Genomic DNA, 26418 nt, shown 5'->3' on the forward strand with positions numbered 1-26418 from the left:
CCAATTATAATGAAATTTTGGTAACTCAACCTAAATAGATTGTAGACTGATTTTGAATTAACTTGTTAGGTATTTAGAGTTATTGATAATGCTAGTGATGTGTAACGTAATATTACCATCCCTGTGTATTTGTCTGTCCCTACTTGTAGACTCCAATATCAGCAACGCTGCCTGAGAGTCTGACAGGTGTAATGTACTTTGTCACATTTGCTAATGAATAAATGAATTTGTTTCTGTTTTGAACGTAGACACTGTCGCGGGAAATGTTATCGCAATTCATCCTTATCCAATGACATGCTATACTTTGATATTACTTTGACTTATCTATGTGTAGTTTTTGCTGGAGTGAACTACTTTCCGGATGGTACCCAGGTTAACTTGTTATGGGTAGAAGGGAAAATTTTCATTTGTACATTTATGTCCATCTGTTCACAGGTGCAAAGCATATTTGACGGGGAAAAATCAATTTCAGATGCCACACCATTCCCAAGATTGATGTCCTATGGCCCAACAGCATGTGCCACATAGTTTACTACCAGTAGAAATGTCCCTGACCCCGCCCGTCAATACGTGACCTGGTACTCACCTGGCATGTATGATGTACTGTTGTGTTCATCCCCAACCAGTTTTACTGGATGTTGTAACGTGTGTGTGTTCAGGGTACCCGGGTATTATGACAGCATGTTACTGTGTATTCTGAGTGGAGGGGGTATTTTAGTTTTTTACAGGTCTTTATATTATTTACCAAGCAGAGGTTGAGTCGAGGAGATATAGTAGTAGTCGGGAAATTTACCGGCACACTCCTCTCAGAGAATATTATATTGAAAGTCTGTTAAGTGTACAGTTTGCTAATTTTTTGCATAAATTTTAAGTCTTACATTGAGGAAACAGTACACTGGTACATCAAAATAAAGCAACATTAAAAAAAGGCACCCATGCATACATTATATGGTCAAAGGTTACATGGAGATCAAATTCGATGATTCAGCTATTGTCATTCAAATCACTAGACAGAATATACGAAATAATTCATGAATTTTTAATTCGTTACAAATCTAATTTCAATACATGTTTATACCTGTTGGTGAACAACTAGAACATAGAGGCATTATAATGAAACAACTTCCAGTTTCATATAGAGGACTACAGTTGAAAACCCAGAATATGTTGTCATACAAAAACAGCTGTACTTGGAGAATTCATGTATCTATGATACAGACAATTCGTCTTTGATTATGCAGATATTGCAATACAAAAGCAAGTTGAAATGGGGGTTTTTTCTTGCTCCAGTCTAATTACTGTTGGAGCTCATGAAACTTACAAATACCAAATGCACCTTTTTTCCTTTACAAGATTAATCCGTACAGCAAACTACCCATAGTTTTCTCACTACGGTGACCAACAATGCCGCGACATTAGTGCCACTTCCTCTAAGTTTTAAGGAAATGACCAAATATGTATACTGAAATACAAAACCGTTGACATCAATATGTACATTGGTACCCACTACTTCTAACATATATAAACATTAAGCCACGCCAATTGCATCAACTGTTTTCCGACAGAGTCTGCTCCAAGTCACCACAAGTTTTTCAGCTTACCTTTGTAATACTTTTCAATTTAAATATCTAAAATAAATTTGAAATTGTCATTAAGCATAGATTTTGTTGTTGTAATTTTTTTCTGCATGTTTCAGGAAGGCTTAAAACAAAACTGCATTACTTGCAAATCAATGATACACCAAAGCATTGTCCAGCAAATAAAATTTGGTTCTTTTCCCTCTACTTCAAGCAAAATCCGAGAAACAGCTGAAGGAATTGGCATGGCCTGGACACACTGAGTCATAGTCATGAGGGTTCCTCCTTCACTATTTCTCTAGCCGCCTTGTATTTGGCTATCTCTTCAGGGAAAACCTTGTCCAGTTCCAAGATGAGCTGTGATCGGAATTTCTGTAAAATGATGGTAATAATGGTAACATTTAGTATTAGACACTGTAGGATATGTGACGCTTGTCTAGAAAGCAAAACTATCTAAGACAAAGACTCTGCTGAGCACTCATCAGAAGAGTATGGTTGTTGAAAAGACACACTACCAGGGGACTAGCTGTCTGCTGTAGTAACGCTAGTTCACCTTTATTCGCAGGGTAACCTATATCCGTTGCTTTTGAAAAACGAGTAGTTAGTGTATCACGTCGACGAACGATAGTCTCAAACTACAAAAATTTGAACATATTACAACTTGAAACCACCGTCTGTCGACTTGGTATCTCTTATTACTGTGTGGGTAAACCTGGTTAGGTTACCCTGTGGAAAAAGGTGAACTAGCGTTAACTGTGTGGTCCAAGGATTATAACAGATGGGAGCCACCCTATATACCAAAAGGTTTCATGGGTGTGGGGATAACAATTAGACTAACTAAACTAAGAATGGAGATCGACAGAGTTCCTTTTCTGATCAGTTTGTTACATATTCCATATACATTCTCATAAAATTCTAATTAAGTTTGTAGTATCAAAACAATAGGAGGGAAAGGACTAGAATAAAACTTGGCATCTCACCTTTAAAGCATCTATTTTGCCCTTTACTTGTTCATTTTTGGCTAAAGACTTCTCCATACAGTCCTTAGTGTATAGCTGTGGATTTCTTCCTTGATCTATGTACCTGCAAAACAGACATAATATCTTTTGAAATTGATTCCTACATATAGCAGTACAAGCATGAAGCAATTTGTCTACATGACTCAACAATACAAACATTATCATGTCATATCTGCATTTCTATCAAATTATAGCAATCTTGCATGTCTCCCCTGCTGTCTGGGATATAATCCCAAATCGAATAACATGCATATGTCTTTGTCAATTTGTAATGGACTAAACCATTTATTTCTGCATGTAGGTCTCATGACAAGTTGCTCTCTATTTTTGTATCAACGTACATGGTTGTATAAGGCCTAGGAAATAATTCTATGTTTCCGGCTACCTCAACGGACCCTTGCAAAGCTGGCCGTAGCCTTTTTTGTCCATCAATGACAAAGGGCATACTAAAATTAAAATCAATCTGTAGTAAGGTGGCAAAATTCAAAACAGACTTCCTTACTTAATGACAACATGATTATCATATTGCAACACTATTGCTAACAATAGTAACATGACATGCATTGTGCTTGTGTCTTGTTAGCTATGGTCTGCCCCTAACACTAACAGTCACTATGAGGATTGGACCAAAGCTAACATGGCCCTTGTTTTTTTTTTTTTTTTTAGAAATACGCGATAGCAAGATTTGGGAGATACAATCTGTAAAGATAAATGTTATCTTCATCTTTCTTTTGAGACTACCAACTTCGACATGCTGAAGACTCTGTAGCCTATATATACTGATTGTAGGGTTTGCACCATCGCACCAGGGCATGTCCCTACTCGATTTGAAAGGTGTGGTGGGTGGCTCTCCCCAAGCACAATACCTCCATTTAACGTCGTATCCCAGAGATGGCCCTAGCCGAAGCAAGGTACTACATTTGTAGTACTTATTTTCAACTGCATAAAGTGAGGAAAGCTGTGTAAAGTGTCTTTCCCTTTAAGGGCTCAAGATCGGTGGCACAGCAGGATTGGAACTCGCGACCTCTCGGTCCTGAGGCAAAAATGCTGCCGTTCCGCCACCTGATCCCACAGGAATATAGGGAAGTTAGGATACTCACTCAAACACTTCCAGCGGCACCTGCACATCCTGTAGTTGTGACTTACACCTGTCAATCTCCTGCATCCCTGTGATCATGGCATGGCTGGGGACCAATCAGAACACAGGATAAGGAAGGATCATAATAATATATATACATGGCAACCATGTGAGTCTAGAATCTAGAGGTACTGGGTGCGAATCTGCGACTGATACATTTATTGTGTAACAAATACATGTATCGAAAATATGATAACACCACCATTTTTTGCCAATTTTGGGGGGGTAAACCAAATTTTTATCATAAAACAAAACAACAATGGGTGATCAATAAAAATCAAAGTGATTAAGTTTTGACAATCTTTGTACTCATGAAATTTTACATTTAGCAATTCTAAATTCTAAAATTGCAATTCTAAAACCGAATAATATGAAAACAACTCTACTCTAATATTTTAAACACTTCTGCATATCTTTCTTTGCTCACGTGCACACAAACACGAATTTTGCTTCAACTTAAATCAGTATATAAGGCGTTCTGGGCTCCCAGATACGGCTATATGGTTACGTACATCTTCTGGTTGAGTACCGGCTGTCCCTGAGGTTGGAAATCGCTGACTATGATGCCCATTTGCCGCGTATTTTCTATAAACTGTTCGAGATGTTGTTCCAACTGTTCCAGTTTCTCCGCCATCTTGGATTCATCAAAAAAATAAACGTCCCAGTCGCGCCCAAAATCGTGCCTTCTCCTTTTTACAATTCAGTCACAAATACCAATTTATTCCCCAAAAAAACTAGAATTATGTAATAAAATACATCAAGTATCCATTAATACATTGAATGATCATAATATCTATAATCAATATGGATTTATTTCGTCCAAATTTGAATATGTATTGTAGGCACTAAAATAAATGTCACAGCCAGCTACAAAACAGACGATAAGCAGACTGAGGAGGATTTCGCCGCGACGTGAAGGAAAGAAGGTAATAATCCATCGATTTTTCCACAGATTGTATCCGCATTTCCGCTCATATTTTATCCCACAACTTAATTGTAGACCTGTAATTAATTCTAGCGCGGTTTAGAGGTGCCGTGTGGCGAGATTTGGGGCGTTTTTGTGGATCGGGGTGTTCGCTGGTAAGCTCGGTTTTTTTAGTGATGTTGATACGAAGCTCTAGAAAATCGGCTTCCATTTTCATGCAGACTCCGTTGTGTTTACATCATTTCTTTGTACGCTCCTAGTTGATTTTTCTGACGCAGGCTTTCTGTATGTTCTTGTTGTAGAGTGTGGGATGTGTACGTGGTGATTTTTGCTCGCAGACGGCGGAGGCGTAGACGTGGGCGGGTGTTGTAAGGAGAGGAGAGGAGAGAGAGAGAGAGGTTCGCAGCGGCAGCGCCCGCCTCTTTACTTTTCCATTTTTGCATCCTCGCCGCGAATCTTTCCCCATCTTGCCGCTTGAGCGAACTGTTGCGCCGGCCGGACAGACAACTCCCCGGGCGATATGGCCGCGATTCTGAGAAGACTGCTCCGCTCTAAGAACCACCACGGCGAGAGAGGACGGGACAAGAATAAGAACATCCGCCTGTCTGCTTCAGTGGACTGTGCCATGGGGAGCGGTGGTGGTACAGGTGCAGGTAAGGATGCAGGAGTAGGAGGAGGAGGAGGAGGGGGGGTACCGGGGGTACCACCTGTCACCAGGGATGCCAACGGTAACAACAACAGCAGAATCCTGGCCGCCGGCCTCGAGCAAGCAGACGCAGAGAACGGAAACGTTGGCGGCGGCGTCAACGCCAACGTGGTGGGACCAAACAAGAACATGAGGGCGAAGAGCCTGGACAGGGGCACCAGCGCGGACTACAACGCGAACAGACGAGCGAGCACGGGAAGAGTGCCGCCGCTCGACAACGTGAAGATGCCAACGAGAGAGCACGCCCTACAGGTATCCGTACATCACGTCATGTTTGATGTCAGGAAGCTTTGAAGTGTTGTTAATGCATTTTATTATTAAAGGTTGCAGGGATTTAATTTTGCAATAGTGGGAAAATGTAGCGCCATAGACTGTAGCCAGATAATATAATGGATAAATGTTCGTGGTGGTTTTAAGTTCGTGGCGAAGTGGACACCACGAAAACCGCAAACAATTCTGCATTTACAGTATATGAATGATTCGCATCGAAAAAAAAACAGCATTCAAATTCTTGGTATTTGTATCTTTGTCAATTTCTAATGCATTTATTTGAATTATGCATCTAATGTTTTATTCATGATTGCCATCTTTGAACTTGAAGTCAGAAATTTGGGGATGAATTTTGATTCAAACTTTTGAATTATCCAGGTTTAAAAAATCAGACATTCATTCAAAAGTACTGCATCGTATGTCTATTTTTGTCATACCTTGTCTTACCAGGGTGAATGCACATGTAGATACTAGTATGTAGATTCCGTCTATTAATTGATTGTAAAATCCATTTAGTTACACTTCGAATTCTGTATATGTTAGATCCATGGCATCATAATGAAAGGACCAGAATTTTTAACAGAAATCGTGTCTTCCCTCCAGATATTTGTATCTTGTCTTGCCAACATACTGTAAATGCATTTAAGTTCGCGGGGATTTAATTTCGCGGTAGCGGGGAAAAGGGACTTTTCGCGGTGGTTTTAATTTCGCGGTAGGACCATGCACTGTAGTATCTTAATGCCCAGGAAAAATGTTTGCGGTGGTTTTTAATTCGCGGTGAAATGGCCGACGCGAAAACCGCGAAAATAAGTCCACCGCAAACATTTCTGCATTTACAGTATTTGAATTCTATCCAGTAGTATTTCTATAAATTTCATGTTATCATCTTCTCTATAACTTAGTATAAGATTAATACAGGAAATGCTGGTAATGAAAGGACCAGAATTTGTAAACAATTTGTGTCTTCCCCCAGGTACGCAGTCGGCGACTAATGCGAGAGCTCCAGGAGGTCCGTAAGCACAAGGACGGGGTGTTCGAGGTGGATCTCGTGGAGGATAACCTTTACGAGTGGAACGTGAAACTGTACAAGGTGGACCCGGACTCGGAGTTCTACCAGGACATGCAGGAGGTCGGCACGGAGTTCGTACTTCTCAACCTGACCTTTCCCGAAAACTTTCCCTTCTCGCCGCCCTTCATGCGCGTGCTCACGCCAAAGATCGAGAACGGTTACGTGATGGACGGCGGGGCGATCTGCATGGAGCTGCTGACCCCGAAGGGTTGGTCCAGCGCCTACACGGTGGAGGCGATCATCCTACAGTTCAGTGCCAGTCTGGTCAAGGGGCGGGGGCGCATCAACCGCAAGACCAAGAAGAAGGACACCTACACCCGGTCGCACGCGGAAGCCTCGTTTCGCAACGTGGTCAAGACTCACGAGAAGTACGGGTGGGTCACCCCACCGGCTGGCGACGGTTGAGTCGTATCTACACACACAAGGTAATAACGATAATATACACCTGGTCGGTACGGAGGTCAGTAGTGAAGTTATCTGGGGGATAGGCTGTCATTTCTGCTGTTTAAAAGACCTTACCTGTGAGTAGATTTGTGGTTTTAGCCACTACATACAGGAGGCTGGCACAGTGCCATTACCTTAAGGTCCACTTATTCTTGGCACAAGGATTTCATGGCTCTTGAGTCTGGCATATGTTGAATATTTGCAAGGTGTTGATGCCTTTGCCATTTTCAGGGCTTTTCAGAAAAACTTCTGGAGGACAAAATAGGAACACCTTACTTACAAGTTATAATTGTCTTGGCAAGCCAACACAATATGAATCACATATTACAGAAAGCAAAAGATTTAGTATTTTGAGCCGTGATGTTATTTGGCTTGAAAAAAGGATGGTAAAACCCAAAATATTGTTTCAGTTTTTTTCTATTTCTATTGCAGGGCTAGACACCAATTAATATTCATCATTAAAATACATTGTGTTTAAGTCTTAAAATACAATTCACAATGAGTCTTGTAATTTTGAAGCATGATTGCTTCTCTCACAACTACTCCCACGTAAACACCCACCTGTTCAACAGCGATACAATGTTTATTGACACTTATGTCATACAAAACATTATAACAGGTATACCCATAGTGATACTAAGTGCAGTGATAGATTTGTGCAATTATGAAATACTGAAAGTTTGCAGTTGAAATGAGGATCGTGTGGTTTTATTTCATTTGTCCTGGTAAAGTGTTTTATTTTCTTTTGAAAAAAAAAAGAACAACATGAAAAACAACATCCAAAATTGTTTTTGTTCTAAATTCTTTCCTTTCCTTAATATACTTATGGCATGACCAATTCGTGCACACAACTGCCGATTGTGGAACTTGCACCTGGAATGCAATATTCCCTTCCAACAGAGGGATACTCGCAAAAACTTGCAATATGACAACTTGACGAGCGTCCTTGACAGACTAGCTTATGGATGCAATACATGTACAAATGTACAGTAGTTGGTGCATTGGGTAGGATTAAAAGCTTAGAAAGACCTAAATTGTTTTCTATCTGTATGCATGTGGCATAACTAATCTGTGTACAAATGCACATTGCATTCACTTTTCCATCCAACGCAAGGATTTTTACATGCTTGCTGGATATTTCTTATTGTCTCCTCACAAAAATTTGCAATATCACCAGCATTGTTGACAGACATGCTCATGAATTCAATACTCTGAGTAGGATTAAATTTAAAATCTAGAAAGACCTAAATTGTTTACTTCTTCCTGCCTGTTACATAACTTATCTGTCTACAACTGCACATTGCAGGCACTTTTCTTTCCTGCTCCAGAATTTTCATGCTTGCAGGACATTTCCTCACCAAAATTTGCAATATCGCCAGCATTGTTGACAGACAAGCTCATGAATGCAATACTAGATGCAATACATGTATTCCAAGCACTGAGTAGGATTAAATTTAAAAGCCTAGAAAGACCTAAATTGTTTTTGCCTGTGACATAACTTATCTGTGCACATTGCAGGCAGCCAGGCACTTTTCTTTCCATTCCAACTCAAGGATTTTCATGCTTGCAGGACATTTCCTCACAAAAATTTGCAATATCACCAGCATTGTTATCAGACAAGCTCATGAATACAATACATGTATTTGGGGCATTGAAAGCCAAGAAAGACCAAAATTGTTTTCTATCTGTATGCTTGTGGCATAACTGATCAGTGTACAACTGCACATTGCAGGCACTGAAAAGCAGATCACAATTTTTCCTCCCAACTCAAGGATTTTCATGCTTGCAGGATATTTCCTATTGTCTCCTCACAAAAATATGCAATATCACCAGCATTGTTATCAGACAAGCTCATGAATGCAATACTAGATGCAATACATGTATTCCAAGCACTGAGTAGGATTAAATTTAAAAGCCTAGAAAGACCTAAATTGTTTTTGCCTGTGACATAACTTATCTGTGTACAACTGCAAATTACAGGCACTTTTCTTTCCAACTCAAGGATTTTCATGCTTGCAGGACATTTCCTCAGAAAAATTTGCAATATCACCAGCATTGTTGACAGACAAGCTCATGAATACAATACATGTATTCGGGGTATTGAAAGCCAAAAACGACCAAAATTGTTTTCGTCCTTTATGCCTGTGCCATAACCAATTTGTGCATTGCTAGCGCTGACAACCAGAATCTAATTTTCCCTTCCATCTCGAGGATTTTCGTGCTTGCAGGATATTTCCTGTCGTCTCCTCGACTTGCAATATGACAGGAACGTCCTTGGCAGACACGCTCATGAACGCAATACATGTACTTGCAGCGTTATTACCTGTCGTTTTCTTTGCAAAAATTCACAATGCGAGCAACATCGTTGAAAGACAAAATGCAATACATGTGCTTGGAGCATTATTACCTGTCGTTTTCTTTGCAAAAATTCACAATGTGAGCAACATCGTTGAAAGACAAAATGCAATACATGTACTTGGAGCGTTATTACCTATCGTTTTCTTCCCAAAAATTCACATTTTGAATGTGAGCAACATCGTTGACAGACAAAATTATGAATGCAATTCATTTGAGTAGGACTTAAAAGCCTTGCATGTAGGTCATCTTCCTTGTACACTTCCTCAGTGTCCAGACCAATATCCTGCCAGCTCCGCCTTGATTATATGCAACCCGACAAGCCAGGTCCAAAGGGACTGCAGTATCGGGGTCCGCCGAGGAATATGGCAAAATTAGGGGTTGCCGGCAAGATGCTAGCGCTAATAAGTGCTGTCATGCGGCTTTAAGGTGTTCAGCCGTGTGGAGAATTGCTTGTCTCTCATCACTGCACTCCTTCGTTGTATACCAATTTCCCTTTTTTGAAGCTTCTTATTAAAAAGCTCATTATAATTATCTACTTCTTAAAAATACATTTTTTGTTAATATTGTTGCAGTTAATTTTTTCTTCCTCTTCTTCTTAGAATACAGGACAATATGCCTTGCGGCACATCACTTCCTTTTTCCAGAAAGAAAAAATACACCCTGCCCACCTTTATTATAGCTCTCTTCAGTATGTATGCTTCTAGTATACACCGGAATGAAAACATTCCTTCATTGGTATCAATTCTTCATCGTCAATAAGAAATAATTGATGGTATATCTCGATTCTTTCATCAATAATTTATGTCAGACATCTCACTCTGGCTAATTTTAGAAATCCTGTTTTTCTATTAATACTAATAATATGATTTGGCATCTGGATAAACAAGTAAAATATGACATAATTTAAAAACACAAGTGCTTTATTTTACTTAGCATTTTGAAGGATCTCAAAAGCGTGAAAAACATATTCTAGATTGTACTGCTGACGTTTACCACCAGGGCTCGAAATACTTTTTCTGCATACCTGCACTGGTGCAGGTAACATTGAAAATTACCTGCACCAGACAGATATTACCTGCATCACTCTGAATTTAGAAAGTATGGATCATACTAAAATTGTTGACCAACCATATTTTTTCTTTTTAACCTGCACAGCTCCATTTTTACCTGCACTAACCTGCATATGCAGTTGGTATTTCGAGCCCTGCCATAATCTTACTTGTACTGCATTTCCTCATTACAATCGAAGATTGCACAACAGTAGAAAGGGTCAGATGTTAAAATGCTTTTTACATGGCTTAGTATCCCGTTATTCGGTTCACACAAGTGCTCAAATGCTCTTTCATACACACACATATATGTCAAGAGCAGGCTTAAAGTGCATAAACAACAAGAGAATATAAATGTACTTCGTGGCCGCCATGTATTGATTTGGTGCCATTTGGAATTTTCCTATGGACAGGGCTTAAGGCTTGACGTCAACGTTTTCTTGTATTTCTTATATATGGCAAAACCAAACAGTTTTGCCCATATGATTTCTCAGTGCTTTAACAAAGTGGTCTTTGTTTCATTTACCAGAGGCAAATGAAAGATTTGTTTTGATGATATTTTACAAATTAATTCTAAACAGGTTGAAAATGTTTACCATCATGTACATCAGAAATCACTCATGAATCCTCTGCTTTCAGTCAGCTAATCCCAAAATTAGGAACTCGTTTGATGTAACGAGCTCTGCATATGCTAACTGGGCGCTGATGGATGAAATTGTTGTTTGTATGAATTACTTGCAGGTGAATGATTGGATATTTATAATACATAATGTCATTAACACATTGCTGCAGAATCTTTGCTAGATTCTTTGAACATGAAGGGCTATATTGTAGTGCAACAAACAGGTCTATGTCATTTGATTCTACAATGTATATCACCTGTGCAGATTTCAACTAATCCCAAAAAGAAAAACTGATTTGTCCAAAAGCTGTAAAAATATTGTTGTTAAAATTTTCAGGTAGGTGTTTATGCTTGTCAAAAGTGTATTGAGTGAAGAATATTCCACTAACTGATTTGTCCAAATTTTCTGTTTCATTCCTCAAAATGTAGTTTGCAACATATGCTAGATCAGTGTGAGGTCAGTGATGAGAGACAACGTTTGGTTTTGTAACGGCCTACATAAATCTCTGGGTAATGGTGTGGACTAGGCCTAAGTAGTGCCCAGGCTTGTTGCCCTAATGCATAAATCTCTCTCCAGTGTTCTAAAATGAAATTAAAAGCCGGCACTTTAATGTACACCTCCCCCAATTTGTCATGGACCAGGGAGGTCCATTTAGTAGAGTAGAACGATAACGTAGATCAGTGTCTAGTTAGACTCGAGTCCTTCACATTTGAGGGCCTGATGTTTTAAATTTCAGAAATTTGCCCCTTTCACCACACATGTATCCTAGAAAATTTCATGCCAAGAAAAGAATTGATTGAAGGCCGATAGATTTAATAAATATAAAATTTTGTTGTATATATCATTTCAGGTAAAAGTTTAACTTCTCATTCCACATGTGCATAATGTATATGAAGAGAGTGCAGATACTAGTACTATGATTTGTTGCAGTTCCTTACAATATCAGCAGACTGTAGGGCTGTCTCTAAGACCTGTCCCTTCGTCCCACGACAGAAATTTGCCTCTTAAGACAGACAAACATTTCGCGCTATCCGTCCTTAAAATTTGAACTTCACAACACGAAATTGCTGAAAGTTGTGTATTGTTGGAAGCTTAAAGGAAAATCAACAATACAGGCTGCCAAAGAATGAGTGGGTCGAGAAAAAACATCTAAAGCTGGAGACATCCCTGCTTTGTGCAAATATTGTGTCATAACGTTACGTACATTATTGTACATATGTTGACATGGTAGCCTATCCCCCAAGAGAAGTGGTATGGTATGGTATAAAGTTGGCTATTTTTCTCAGAGAGCTATTATATGTACTTTCCAATACAGCCAGCCGATATATATATATATGAATATATAAGGGATCCAGAAAATGTGCTGCATCAGCATAAGAAAAGAAATAGTGTCAATCTCATATTTGTCCTGTTGACAAAGTGTTGGTACATAGGAAATAACTGTAAGTATGTTATAGTCATTGTTCAATATATGTTGGTAAATTTGGCAGCCATGACGATTCCCACATGAACTAAGGTGCCATGTCTACAGACCCCTTCTTACTTGTTGTAACATGAAAATTGATATCTAGAAAGTAGCATTTTTGGAGATGGATGTTTTGGATGATACTGTCGTATTTGAATTGTCTCAAAAGTGTGTTCTTTTTCTCATAAATGTGCATTAAGCGAACAGTGACAATAATAAGGAAAGAGTATTAATATTGCACAAGGCAATATCTCAGACAGACATTGCCCACGCACTTACATTATGCCCCTGTGACAATTTGTCAAAGATTGTGAGTCTGAATTGTCCTTCGTATTCTGTGGTTGTTCATGTAACTTATTTTGCTAAAGCGATTCCTTCAAACAAAGTTCCATGGAAAATTACTTGTACGTTGGATGGTATCTTTTGAAAATCGTACAATCGTCCACAATGACAGAATCGATGAGTCATCACTTGGCTATCATGCAGAAGAAATTAATCAATGATACTTTCTTCCCAGACAATTCCTTCATGATCAGCATCAGGTTCAATTGAAGTTGACTTTCAAGTTATAAAGCATGTGGCGAATCAGAACTAAAGGTTTATATGATTGACATTGACTAAAACAGCATGTGGCTAATTGTAATTTGTTTCGCTACACTGTAGCAAACATGTGCACATTGAATCTTGTACCCATGTATTGCTGGTAAAAATTGGCTGTGTCTGTTCATCTGCAGAAAACTTCAAAGTTGTGATGATGAAAAAAGATGACGTGCTTTAATCTGCCAGAGGCAAGAACGATGTTGCTTGCGCATGTTGTTTGTTTGAAGGTTATCCTTTGATATGGAAAGTTGGCACCAAGAACCAGGGCTCTAGCCAGCGTCCGTTTTTCCGTCAATTGACCGAAATTTGCTGCGTGTGACGGAAAAATTTTAAAACAAATCCGTCAACCTTGACGGACAAAAATCCTTGGTGGAAGCTACAGGCGGCTTGGGGACGCCGTCCACGGCCGTAAAAGCCACACACTGTTTGTTTTGCTATTGTTATTATTGTTGACGAAGTGTGTCGGTGCCCTTTCGCATACGATAATCTCATTAAAAACCCGTTTTTCAAGGTCTTACTCTTAGTTCAGTCTTTCTAACTCCTGGAATAATGTTTTCGCGGTTTTTGCGACAATGGGAATTGGCTGACGGAAAAAAAATTTCCAGCTGGCTAGAGCCCTGCCAAGAACATTATATTTATCTAATGGGAAAGTGTATGAATGGCAGTGTATACACTTCATCTTTCAATCTCAATCATATTGAAGAGCTCACAATACACCTGATAATTGCTGTTTCTATTAAAGAAGGCCAATTGACACACTTTGGGCAATAATCTCCCATGTTTATTGGAATGCCACATGCCTTTGTGAACCTACAAAACTTGTCACTTTTTGGATCTATAATGAACTACAACAGTAAGAAGGTTTGACTAATAAATGCATTAGTCAGTATTATGTTTATGTGTACTGACATACAAGTACTGACAGTGAATATTGTATATTATCTTTCATATGTGCAAATCTTGATCTAGTAATGTATTAAAGTTAAACCCTGGCTCAAAGAGAATTGTTATGTATGTGATATTGTATTATGAACTTTATGCGCACACCAGTTGTTTATTTGTATTCTCACTTTCCTTGTGCAATATACTGGTATGTTTTAATAGTGAAAACTGTACTTAGACAATGTCAAATCTGTTTCATGGTTAATTCGTGTGACATTCAAGTGTTGGAAAGCTTTCCGGGTCATTCTCACAGAAACAACAGTTATTCCTCACAATGTAGAAAACTATGAAAAAAGTTATACCTAGTAGTCATTCATTGCAGTTCTTAGTGTATCTCTAGTGTTCTTGCAATGATTGAAGTTGCCACTTTTCATTCATTTGTCCAAATTGAAAGTGAGTAACATTAGGTTTCGTGAATTGTTTTTGTAAAATGTAATATTTTGGTCAATAACAAGTACATACGTGTATGTAGTTGTGATATAAGACGTTATGTAAATGGAAAGTTTATTACATTATTTTTATGTCCTTATTTTTCTGACAGAGCCATTTCTGAAATGTTATCACAACTCCTTTACCAGGCTGTTATTTTCCAAAGAAGATTTTCAGTGTAAATGAAATTTAAAAAAAAACCATGACCAAATGCTAGATGAACGCATGATATTTAATATGTCAGGCACTGTCCCTCAGTCAGTCATAAATTTATTTGGGCTGTCATTGCAAGTAAGAAAAATGAAAATTGGACATTGTGGCCACTGTCAGCAGTTGTCCATTTGTCACCTACAGTTTTGTAATAGGGTTTAGAATTAAGTATAATATAGAAAACAACTGTTATGTTGCAATTATTGTGTAATCAAGTTGGCTTTGTTGTAAATAATGTTGTACTGTGCTACCATTCTTATGTACTAAGAATGTAAAATACATTGCCAAAACTTTATCATGCCTTTGAAACAGAAAGTAAAAACCTTAACAGGAATATTGTTCAAAACGATTAAAATCAATAAAAAAAGCTATGTGATTTAAGATATTCTAACCCCAGCTCTTGAAACTCTTAGGACGTAAAGTGAGATAAAGGAAGATCAGTGGAAGAAATGCTTTTTTCTTGCCATGTTATTTTTCTTGCCAGTGGAGAATATAATGGTATTGTATTGTCCATTATGGACATATTGAATGTTGAAGTCATATTTTGTGTTTTATTGACATGTAACTTCATTGTTTAGTAAAGAACTTGGGTCAAGAACAAATAAAGAGTTATCAAGAGTTGAATGTGATTACTGTGGTTAATATTGACCAGGACTGACTATAATATTATCAAAGAGAACCAGAAAACTTATCAATGAAATTCATGAATTTTAGCAGGTTTTTTCTGAATGGCAACAGTCAAGCAGCACGCTGATATTTTTCACATGTGCCCTGATACACTACACTTGAGACAAATTTTGCCAGAAATGAAAAATTCAGATTTGCCATGCTACACATACATTTCCAGGCTAGAGTTTGTTCAGAATGTTCCTTTAGACCTGCGAAAACAGGTTTCAAATGCTTCTAGTGTCCCAATTCTACAGGTATTGATTGAAACCCCTTGGGCATTACCAATGACGAAGGTGCTACCGATGCGTTACGTATTACTGCCTCTGGGTCTGTCAAAGGAACATTTACCGGAAATCCTCCAGACACTTGGCTCTTGGGGCCAATTAACAGCTATGGTGGATACAAGCATTTTATTGTGGACTGTACTTTATACCATAGTGAGAGAAATACAGTCAAACCTGTATTAGCGGCCACCTTTGTATGGCGGCCAGTTATTGTCGGTCCCTTGAATTTTTCCCATTGACCTTAGCATTAAGAAATAGTCTATAGTGGCCACCTGTCCAACACGGCCATGGCCACATGATTTCAGGTCCCGTAGACACAGAAACACTGCCTATTGTGACCATACAGTGGCTGTATGTCACCCTGTGCCAAGTTTAAATTTATAGTTTGCGAGGAGTTTGGAGTTTGGGCGGTAGCAGAAGGAACGCGTGCCTTGAACGTCAAGAGTACAAGTCTGTGTTGGCGAATTTACCAACATTCCGCATGGCAATATCAATCATTTTTGGTATATTTGACTTTGCAGGGTCAGTTGAATTTTGAGACAATCAAGACAATGTTTGTTGGTGAGAAAGATCAGTGGATACTGAAATTGTGTGTAGCTTCTTGCTCGGTCAATTGATTAGTATTTTCTCTATAGTGGCCACCTGTCTATAGTGGCCACATTTCTCCAGTCTCTTAAGTGGCCGCTATAGACAGGTTTGAATGTATGTTCTTCAATTCCATACAAGATAACATACAAAATATGTCAAAGTTCCTTATGCAATACTATAAGATAAACTATAGGCTCCGTCTGTCCTCACAATAAGATTACCTGGTGTTGATGTGGTCTTGTGAATAGGTTTGTCCAATCCCAAGATTCTTGGTTTGCATCCCTAGCAGGCCCCAATGCTGTGTTCTAGTAAAAGCACTTTACATCTTTTTCCTTGCCTGACCCGTGAAAATGAGTACCTAGCTTCAGATAGGGACGTCCAGGGATCAACACCTCAACACCTCAACTACGTTTATGTAGGGGACACATGTACATAATTTGATTGGCATATTTCATCTTGTAGATAGATATGTTTTCATTGTGAATCTCGTAATTCAGCATTTTGGCTGCCAGGAGTTTCAATGTAATAAACCAGTCTATACTGTATCTTATGATTTACAATTTGGAATTCAGCACCAAGGACAGGGTTATTGTACATACACCAGTTTTACTCTGCCATTTTTTTACTTTTTTCATGAATAATGTGAATAATGATGTTTCTTTCAGCAGCCATTAAAATGGTGACAAATAGATGCAAGTGAATTTCATCACCACTTATTAGACAATGATATTAAGCCCTAAACTCAGTTGTTATTATCTACAATGTATAACCCTTGTTATGATAAATCATCGATGAAATGTAATATATTACAGAATTTATGTCTCAAACCTAAGTAAGATAACCCTTTTATTACATCCTTACCTCCTAGAATAAGATTTGTTGAAAACCATCAATCCAATGACCTTAGATTTGCCACACATCATGGTCTCAATCCTTCATAAAGCTTTTATCAATGACATTTCAGATTGTGGCAGTGACTTTACTACTGTCCCTTAACCCTGCTTCACTCCAGGTAATCAGACAGAATTGCTACAATCATTTCTGCAGCCTATAAAGGGCTTCGACCTTCAGTTCATCCTCCCTCCGCCACAGAAGTCATTACCAAGAAGGCTGGATTGTAGCAAAGGGAAATACATTGTTCCATTAGTGGGTCTTTTATTGTTGCGGAATGAATGATGTCACAATATAGACTCTCGTAATCTACTTTTCATTTTATTGGCCGCTACAAATGAACATATCTTCTTCATCATTTCTATCATATTATGATAAATCTAATAAAGTTACAACCGGTACCCTGAAACTGCATCATTCAAAAATTCTTTCAACTGCGATACCCAAATTACCATATAATAAACTATTGCCAGAAAAACACATTATCCTTCAGTGCATTGCCCTGAAACTTATTACAGTGCATTGGTAAGCTCTGAATAATGTTACAAAGTGCAAAAGGGCTCCCTCAGCCATCGTTTAGTACAATAGTAGGCTTTTAGTATTCCTACTGCCGTTCGTATTGTGAATCTGTAGCCAAACTGGATTATTCAAAGCTTTGATGGCCTTTACCTTAGTTTTAACATGCAGCCCTGTGGGAGGATTTCAAAGCACAAAACACAGAGATTTCTTTAAAAGGATTTTTGGCAAAGTTTCAAAAGATCCACACAGTCAGAGGAAACACCCAGGGGTTAGATACTGTTGGGGGAAACTTGACGTAAACTCTAATGGTCTTCAGTTTTGTGGGGGCTTCAAATGAGGCCATACAAGTTTAATTCCTTGGTTCCCCGTTCATAATTTGAAGAAAAAAAATATCAAGAAAATATCGTAAAACAGATATGCTATCAAAGATACATTAACAACAGTTTCACCCCAATAAAGTTCATGATTTGGTATGAAATGTGCCTTGTGTTCAAATTTTATTTTGGCTTTGCTGGCAGCATTTGGGTCTATCACAGTTTTTGTTTTTCACTAGTTGAAGTATTTTCATTGAGTCATTTGATCTATTGATTTTCTATGAAAATGTTAAACCAGTAACCCAGAAATTCAAAAAGTGTTGCTTCACTTACTAGTATATCTTTTTTCTCAAGTTGCAAACTTGTCATCAAGGACAACATGTCAAGAAATGGTAAGTTGATGGCAGGTAGTTACACATCAAAGTAAACAATTTTCAAAATTAATTCCAGAACTGGATAAGATACAAAGGTTAATTCTAGGGAAGGGGAATAAATGGTCTTCTCAAAAGTTAAATAGTATTGTTTCCATAAACAGGTCAAGGAGTAGTATTCTTGAAAAAAAAAAAAAAATTGCCTTCTTGAAAAGTCAAGAAATGATATTAGTCTTCTTCTAGTTTTAGGAAGTCAAGGAAAAGTCTTGTTGAAAATGAAATAGAAAATGTCACTGCTACATAATGTATGACACATTGTATATTGTCATAAATGATTTATGGTGGCTGACATTGACCAGGGTGAGCAGTATTGTCCCCCGGATCTGATTATATTCCTGATTTTCATTACTGTAAGTGTGCAACAGCTGCTGGGGAAAGTTAGGGTACTGTTTCACATCACCTAGAACTGCAGGTTTCCTCAGAACATTTTCATGGGGCCTTAATCTTATTTACCCTCACTTTCTATGAAAATGAACTGGATATTGAGTGTGTGTGAATGAGTTGAAATGCTGTCTGAAGAAAAGAATGATTGCCTCGAGTATTACGGAATATTCATACATTCAAAATATGAATTAAAATGAACGGTAATTTGTATGAACATGCATATCAATATAGTACACAAATGTACCTAAATTTGCATGAAATTATAAGATTTCTATTCAAATATAATCAGCAGTTGAGTATAGCAATAAATTGTTTGATAGCTTCTATTCTCAGCTCTGCAGCTCTGTGTATCAAATGGGAAGACCATATAAGTTGATACGATTTCGATTTTATGCCTTTCTTTACATGCAGTTCTATTTTTGAACAGCGACTTTTATGATGCGTTCTTTATGATGTACAGTCATCCATCACTTGTTTCTGATGTATCAGGGAGCCATCACCCTTAGTTCCTGTGGACGCCCCCCCCCAAACCAGCTGTCAGTCAATCGGAGAATAGGCTTTCCATTTCTAAAAGCTGTCTCGCATGTATAAGGGTAACCTCAATAATATTTATAAGCAGGGCAGTCAGGAACTAAGAGTGACGATTGAGAAAGCAGGGCACATCCAGACAGGCAGTTTGGCTGTTGGATGTCCCTGCAAAGGAGGCTGGGAGCCTGATGTATTCTTTTTGATATTGTGCACTTTGTTGTAACTGATTTGTGATCTCGAGCCAGTTTGCATGTAGCTCACTGAAGATAAATGTTCCTCTGATATACATGACAGAGAAGACAGATGCTGTTTACAGTATTATAGATTCTTGTATCTGGGCCTGGGCTCTTTTCAACAAGCACAATGGACAGTGGACCATGGCTTAACATCCCATCCTAATACCTCTGTCGCATTATCCATGATCTTCGGGCGTATCGATGGAAGGTTGGCCGTATATAAGATCGACAGAGGGTTGCGCATATTTTTCACCAGAAAACCGTCCCTGTCACGTATAAGCCATACTTAGTGGCAAGTTAGTGCCATAAAGTTATCATCGTAAGCGAGGCTCGGGCAATTGCCGTAGACTCATCGTCTGATCGATTTTTGAGGTATAAGGACTGCAACACTTTCCAGTAGCTTGCATGTTGATGTGATACTTGAATAGTAGAGAAGTTCATATTCCTTACAGCCTTTGATAAACCGATCCTAACTAATCTTACAGCTCACTACATAATATGCAATTAATTACCAAGAAGGAAGAGGAAGTCGAAGGTACTGGAGTAGATTAGACTTTTATTTGTACACAAAAATGTATCTGATTGTTAACATGTGATCTGTGCTTAGCCCAGTGGGGTAGAAATGTACAATAAAGGTCTTCATTCTTATGAACCCACGGATTTTGGGCCTAGAGGCAAGGCCGCTAACCGATGGCCATTGCTTGCTGAATTCTACCGCAGCTGAAGCATTCATCAGTGGGGAGAACTGTTTCTGCATTTCCATCATCACTTTGGATTATTGGGGTCATGTGTGCGAGAACTGGGTGTCAGACACATGAAACATTACCAGGGCTTGAAATACCACCTGCATATGCAGGTTAGTGCAGGTAAAATTGGAGCTGTGCAGGTATTTCTGGTGTCTACCTGCACATTACCTGCACAGGTCTATGTACTGGGTTTTAAACAAAAATGTCCTATAATGTAGGTGTATATGGATTGTTATTAGCTGCAATGACTGTTTAACAACCTTTAAAGTATAAAAGGAATATTAGCAATGGTTCCTGAACAATTTTAGTATAATCCATACTTCCTAAATTCAGAGTGGTGCAGGTAAAACTTGTCTGGTGCAGGTAATTTCCAATGTTACCTGCACCAGTGCAGGTATGCAGAAAAAATATTTTGAGCCCTAATTACCATGGTGTGAGAGTGTGGCACACTTCCTATTCAGCAGTGCTTGAAACACCCACTTGCCCACTTGAAAATGCAACCACATTTTGCTTGCCACAACTTAATTTTATACCCAGGTTGCACACTGCACAACCTGAAATCATGCAGTTGGGACACTGCTTTTCCCCCACCTACATGCATAAGCTACATATAACTGGGAAGAAAAGATAATGGATAAGTACCTGATTTGAAGAAAGTAGCAACTTGAAAGTGGGACAACCTGAAATGTTGATGGCACAACCTGGCCTTTGACTAAGGTTGCTACTTGGACAACCTGGCTAAAAAAGTATTTTGGGCACTGTTGAGTCATTATGGCTGGTGCAGAAATGGATCTTCATATACTATAAAATTTTCAGCTAGCACTTTATGTCATGCTTTTATCAGTGTTTATCTTTTGTTAATATGATAAATCATAGACTTATGATTGAAATTCCATACTTCTCATTGGGAAGTGAATTAAATGCTATTTTGCTGAAGGGTTACTCACTGTTGGAAATTTCTAAATTTTTAAGGCTAGCCTACAGGTTTTCAAAATTGATCAAACTACCTTTCCCCCGAATTAATATTGATCAAAGCATCACGTCCAAAAAAATACTAATCAACCATCAACCAATACTGGTATCTCACCTCCTTGGCACACATTTAATTGAAACTCTAGCTTCTAGGATTAACACTTATCCAGAGAAATCCATTACTTGAAATGTCAGATTCTGAATAACTTGAGAGTTTGACAATGCATTAGACTATACACACTATGTGATACTGATACACTGAAATTAGAAGATTACAATTCTAAACCAAATACACTTCTTTCCTAAAATTTCACATTTGAAAAAAAAACATGTATTTTTATGGCATGTTTGTGCCAATGAAATACTGTCTGGAAATTAAAATATTTTCTAGCCACCCCTAAAATCATGGGTTACACCTTTAGATCTGAAACTACTGAGATTATGATATACCATACTATTCATAATGATTCTAAAATGTCAATTCAAGAACGGTTTGTATCATTATGCTTATATAATAAGAAATCTCTTATTGTCTGTCAAACAATGGAATATCATATACAGTAAGCCTTCACCATATGCCAGACAGGTGCCGACTATGAAACGGTGATTCAGAATTTTTTCCACATATATATAGAAAATATAGAATGCCTCATTATAACCCACGACGTGCCTGTACCTTAATCAGATTCAGTGCAGGCCGTCAGGTTGTATTAACGTCTCTGGCGCTCAATTAAACCGAGTAAAGGCACAGCCCTGCGGCAAATCTCATACAAGTAGGCAGCGCTCAGAATAGTTATAACTTCTCCAATTTGTGGTGTTTGCAGGGCTGAAAATACTTTTTCGTGCCTACCTGCACTGGTGCAGGTAATATTGAAAATTACTTGCATTGGAAAAATTTCACCTGCACCGCTCTGATTTTAGGAAGTATGGAGCATATTAAAATTGTTCAGGAACTATATTTCCTTTTGTACTTTATAGGCAGTAACAGCCAATGCAGCTAATAACAATCCATATACACCTACATCACAAGACATTTATATAGAAAACCCAGTTTATAGACCTGGTAAGTGCAGGTTAGGTGCAGGGAGACACCAGAAATACCTGCACAGCTCCAATTTTACCTGCACTAACCTGCATATGCAGGTGGTATTTCGAGCCCTGTCCTGTAGTAGGGTGAAACAGGCTACTCTGGCAAGAAGAAGGCTGAAGAAAGTTGCTAGTGGCCGTTTCTATCAGTAGTTTTGAGTTATATCTCCAGGTCCAGATCTTTTTCGAAACTTGATCATTACTGTAGTTGGTATTAAAGGCCCACGTAATTTTGACTTGACGCCATTTTAATCAAATTTCCTTGTTCTTGGATATTTTCTGGAAAATAATGAGGGTGGCAGACGAGATGAAAATAATGAGAAAAACAAAATAGGCATCCCGTCATAGAACAAACTATCAATATACTACCTGAATCAAAATATTAAATGATAAATGAATTTTAATGCATTGCACAATTGCAAATCTGCAGAAATAAGGAAGACTTTCATTTATGAATGTTAGACATCAAGGTAAACAATATTTAAAGGCAATTTCGAGCGATATTGATTTATCACTCTTCTTCAGTAACGCTGATGTCATTCAGAACGTAGATTTCCGATTTTTATCCAGTTGTAGAGATTGAATCTTTTCAATTATTAAGACTTTCTTTATCTGTTGGTGCCATACATGCATCACATCTGTATCCTTCCCAGATTATTCTAGTATCCAAGCAGACGTGTCAGCTGGATTTAAGAAAAAGAATAATTTGGCCAAATAGAGACAGATAAGTTGTAATGGGATTTCAATCAGTCTTTTTTTGCAATCCATTGAGCTTAATCGCCGGCCGGTCAGTTCACTCGTAGGCCAATTAAATCCTGCTATGCTTTTACTCCTTGACCAAAGTCCCCTATTACTATTCGGCCAGGTGGGAGTATTGTAGAGACTAGATTGATTCCTCCAGGGTGCTGCAGTGCGCAGCAGTCTGGCCTGTTGAAAGGTTGACTTTGATGTTAATTGGTTAGATGATTTCCTGTTTCCTGCAACGTAAGGAGCCTCCAACGCAAAAAAATGGCAGTGTGATTTCCTGTCCTTTCAGAGGCTCCAAGACATGCGTCTTTCTAACTACAAATCCACCGGGTACCGTCTTTCGGTATTCTGCCTGGCCGGCTTCTCAACAGAAACTCATCATCAGACATTGTATAAGAAAGTGATCATTTGTAAAATATCTTTTGTTTCATTGGGATACTTCATGTCACAATTTAAACTTGTGCTATTTTGTTCAATTTAAATTATGTATAAAATTTAAACATTTCATGCGATTCTAGTTTATGGAGAGGCAGGCCCACAAAAAGTCACTCAGGCTTTTGCCCTCCCTTGCATGTATTTTTTTCTGTATATTACTTTGCTTTTAATCCATGTAATATATGCAATTAAAAATAGATTAAATCAAAAAGGGCACTACTAGAAAGACGTACAAGGACTTACTGAGTAGCTAACTTTTCCATAAGTACGTGTAATTAAAACACTGAGAGTGCGCCGGACCGTTACATCTGCTTGACGGTGAGTGAAAACCACGTATCGTTCCAAGAGGCAATGAACGATATCCTCTACCAGTCTCCGTGGATCGTTGGTCAAATAGTAGAAATTGGACAAATAGATGAACTGGTGTCCTAGGGGAGTCGGTCGGCCAGAGGGGTCAGTACACTATTTCCTATATTTGCCCAATTTTTACTATTTGACTAACGATACGCGGAGCCTGGTAGCGGTTAGATGAACGAGACATCAAAGTGAGCTCGCTACTGTCAAGGATCATGAAGAGTGACATTTACAAATTAGAAGATTTAGAGCATGAAACCAACCTATGATTAAAGCAAGTGGGCTGTCAGGAGGCAATGTCACACATTTGTTGCATTTGTTTTCGTTGAATGTATTATTCTCAACAAGGTTCCGACTGAGAAACAAACTCCGAGAACGTTTTCTGTCACGAAACAGCTGAATTTTGTACAACACATTGTTTGCTTGGGAAACGTATCAACTACAGGCATTTTTCAATGTGCCCTTGGGAAAAACAGAAAATGGTCAGTAGCATCAACTAAATCAAATATACGAGGAATAACAAAAAATCCACAAAATAGGCAAATTACCAATTGATACAAAACCAAAGTTACGTAAAAAATATTAATGGATCATGTTGCAAAATAAGTGAAACCATGATGTAACATTAACATGATATGACACATAATAGAATGAAACTTGAAAATCGCCAGAGAGTAATTTTCACCTGAAATTTGTGGAACATCCAGCCCATAATATTGGACTGAATGGGGAGACAACACCGGCGTTTTACTGTCATTTATATCGCGCGGAATTTACGAAATCGACTGAAATAAAAAGAATACGACGTATTTTAGGATTTTGTAATTTTGAACGAATGGTTTACGCGATCGTTTGCAGTGGAACCATGGGAAATACTTCAGGAGAGATTTTTCAAGGACAAAAGTTAACTTTTGATGTAAGTAAGTAAGTAAGTATTCATTATAGAGCTTTTCCAAAGCCCAAAAAGCAAGATAGATTTTCCGTAATTGGATCTGCGTGCTCCCTGAATGAGAAAAGGGAATTACAGTTCGATGGCTCTCTGCGTCGGCGTTAATTTCTGATGTTTGCTTCCGCTCAGCAACCCTTAGGGCCTGGGCGTGACGTCAGCATGTGCCAACGTGACGTCATTATCTCCTAAGCCCACTAGCACGCACGTACTGGTACCTTACAGTTAGGCCATGTTGATTTGCTTGTATGGATAACATCTGTGCACGAATCGATTTTATTTCGTTACCCCGTACGTTTCGACCAGGGTTACAAATCGTACAAAGCAGGTGTAAAATGAGAACATTTATGCCATAACTTGAAATGCGTGTTGCATTTAATCATTATTCGCACGTTCGCATCAGTTTTAGGGTTCCCAGATCAGATGTAATCCACATGACCGACGTGGTCTAACTGTAAAGTGGACACGTTTCGTGCTTCCGGTATTTGATTGTAACAGAAGTGTTAATGGGTTTGTCCTTGGTGCTGAATAAGCGTTATTTGATGCATCATGCATTACCCTACATTTATAACAGCAGCAGTGCCAGTGATCAGATCCTGATACATCATGGAAGCGCCCTAGAGGCCGCACAAGAGGGAGATAGGGGGGGGGGGGGGAGAGATCAGGTCTAGGTCTTTAACACACTCCAGGAGCTGGGGGTCTCCAGATCCGACTGGACCGTCTACGCCCAGTGCAGAACAACGTGGCGAGAACTGTCTGAACTGTCTGTAGCCGCCACGCATCAACTAATGATGCAAGCGAACGATTGATTGAGTGACAACGCCTAAAATGGCCGATGCAAATTGGTGTCTGATGTGAATGAATATTGTCTTTCCCCTTTTCTTTCTTTCTTTTCGTTTTCTCTTTCTTTCTTTCTTTCTTTCTTTCTTGCCTCTTTCTTTTTCTTTCCCTTTCTTTCTTTAATTTGCTAATACATGTAGTTTATTGCAAATTCTTGCCCGGGGGCTAATTGCAGGTAAAATGGAGGAGACAAACAAACAAATAGAGTAGAACAGTATAGAACATGTCTTCTCTAGTATTAACGCTAAATCTAAACTGTAACTTGCTGGGTTCGACTTTGATAATCAGTCTTCCTTCCTTTCTTTCTTTATCTTTTCATTCATTCATTCTTATATCTATTTTTTGTTCTCACCTCCCTCCCTTCCTTCCTTTCCTTTCTTCTTCAGCTTCCCTCTTTCACCTCTTTTTTTGAAATTGAATTTGACTTTTTCAGGCACATCGAAATGTTGTACCCGATGCTGTGCTTTGTGTTTATAAGCATCCCAAACACTGATAAGAACATATAAAACACACCAGACAGGGTAGTATAAAAGACAATTGTATTCATTCAATAAAAAGTACATTGTATTAGATCAGTTGTTTTGTCATTTATCATTTTATCATAGCATCTAACAATTTCGTTAC

General features: G+C 38.5%; 2 protein-coding genes across 3 annotated transcripts; one reads left to right on the forward strand and one right to left on the reverse strand.

Moving 5' to 3' along the window:
* Positions 1 to 1699: 1699 nt before the first annotated feature.
* Positions 1700 to 4402, reverse strand: LOC118417809 (mediator of RNA polymerase II transcription subunit 10-like). The gene is made up of 4 exons (XM_035823543.1): positions 4247 to 4402; positions 3697 to 3780; positions 2558 to 2660; positions 1700 to 1949 (listed from the first exon to the last, which is right to left on the reverse strand). Exons 1-4 carry the CDS (start codon positions 4366 to 4368, stop codon positions 1848 to 1850), a joined length of 411 nt encoding a protein of 136 aa, XP_035679436.1. The 5' UTR covers positions 4369 to 4402; the 3' UTR covers positions 1700 to 1847.
* A 144-nt stretch (positions 4403 to 4546) lies between these two features.
* LOC118417878 (ubiquitin-conjugating enzyme E2Q-like protein 1) lies at positions 4547 to 7384 on the forward strand. 2 transcript variants are annotated; one of them, XM_035823627.1, is made up of 3 exons: positions 4547 to 4660; positions 4962 to 5617; positions 6609 to 7384. In XM_035823627.1, exons 2-3 carry the CDS (start codon positions 5180 to 5182, stop codon positions 7107 to 7109), a joined length of 939 nt encoding a protein of 312 aa, XP_035679520.1. In that variant the 5' UTR covers positions 4547 to 4660; positions 4962 to 5179; the 3' UTR covers positions 7110 to 7384. The 2 variants fall into 2 exon arrangements, with proteins under 2 accessions (XP_035679520.1, XP_035679521.1); XM_035823628.1 differs by lacking the exon at positions 4547 to 4660 and adding an exon at positions 4671 to 4814.
* Positions 7385 to 26418: the final 19034 nt, after the last annotated feature.

Source organism: Branchiostoma floridae, chromosome 6 (assembly GCF_000003815.2).
Source record: "Branchiostoma floridae strain S238N-H82 chromosome 6, Bfl_VNyyK, whole genome shotgun sequence".
Taxonomy (NCBI): domain Eukaryota; kingdom Metazoa; phylum Chordata; class Leptocardii; order Amphioxiformes; family Branchiostomatidae; genus Branchiostoma; species Branchiostoma floridae.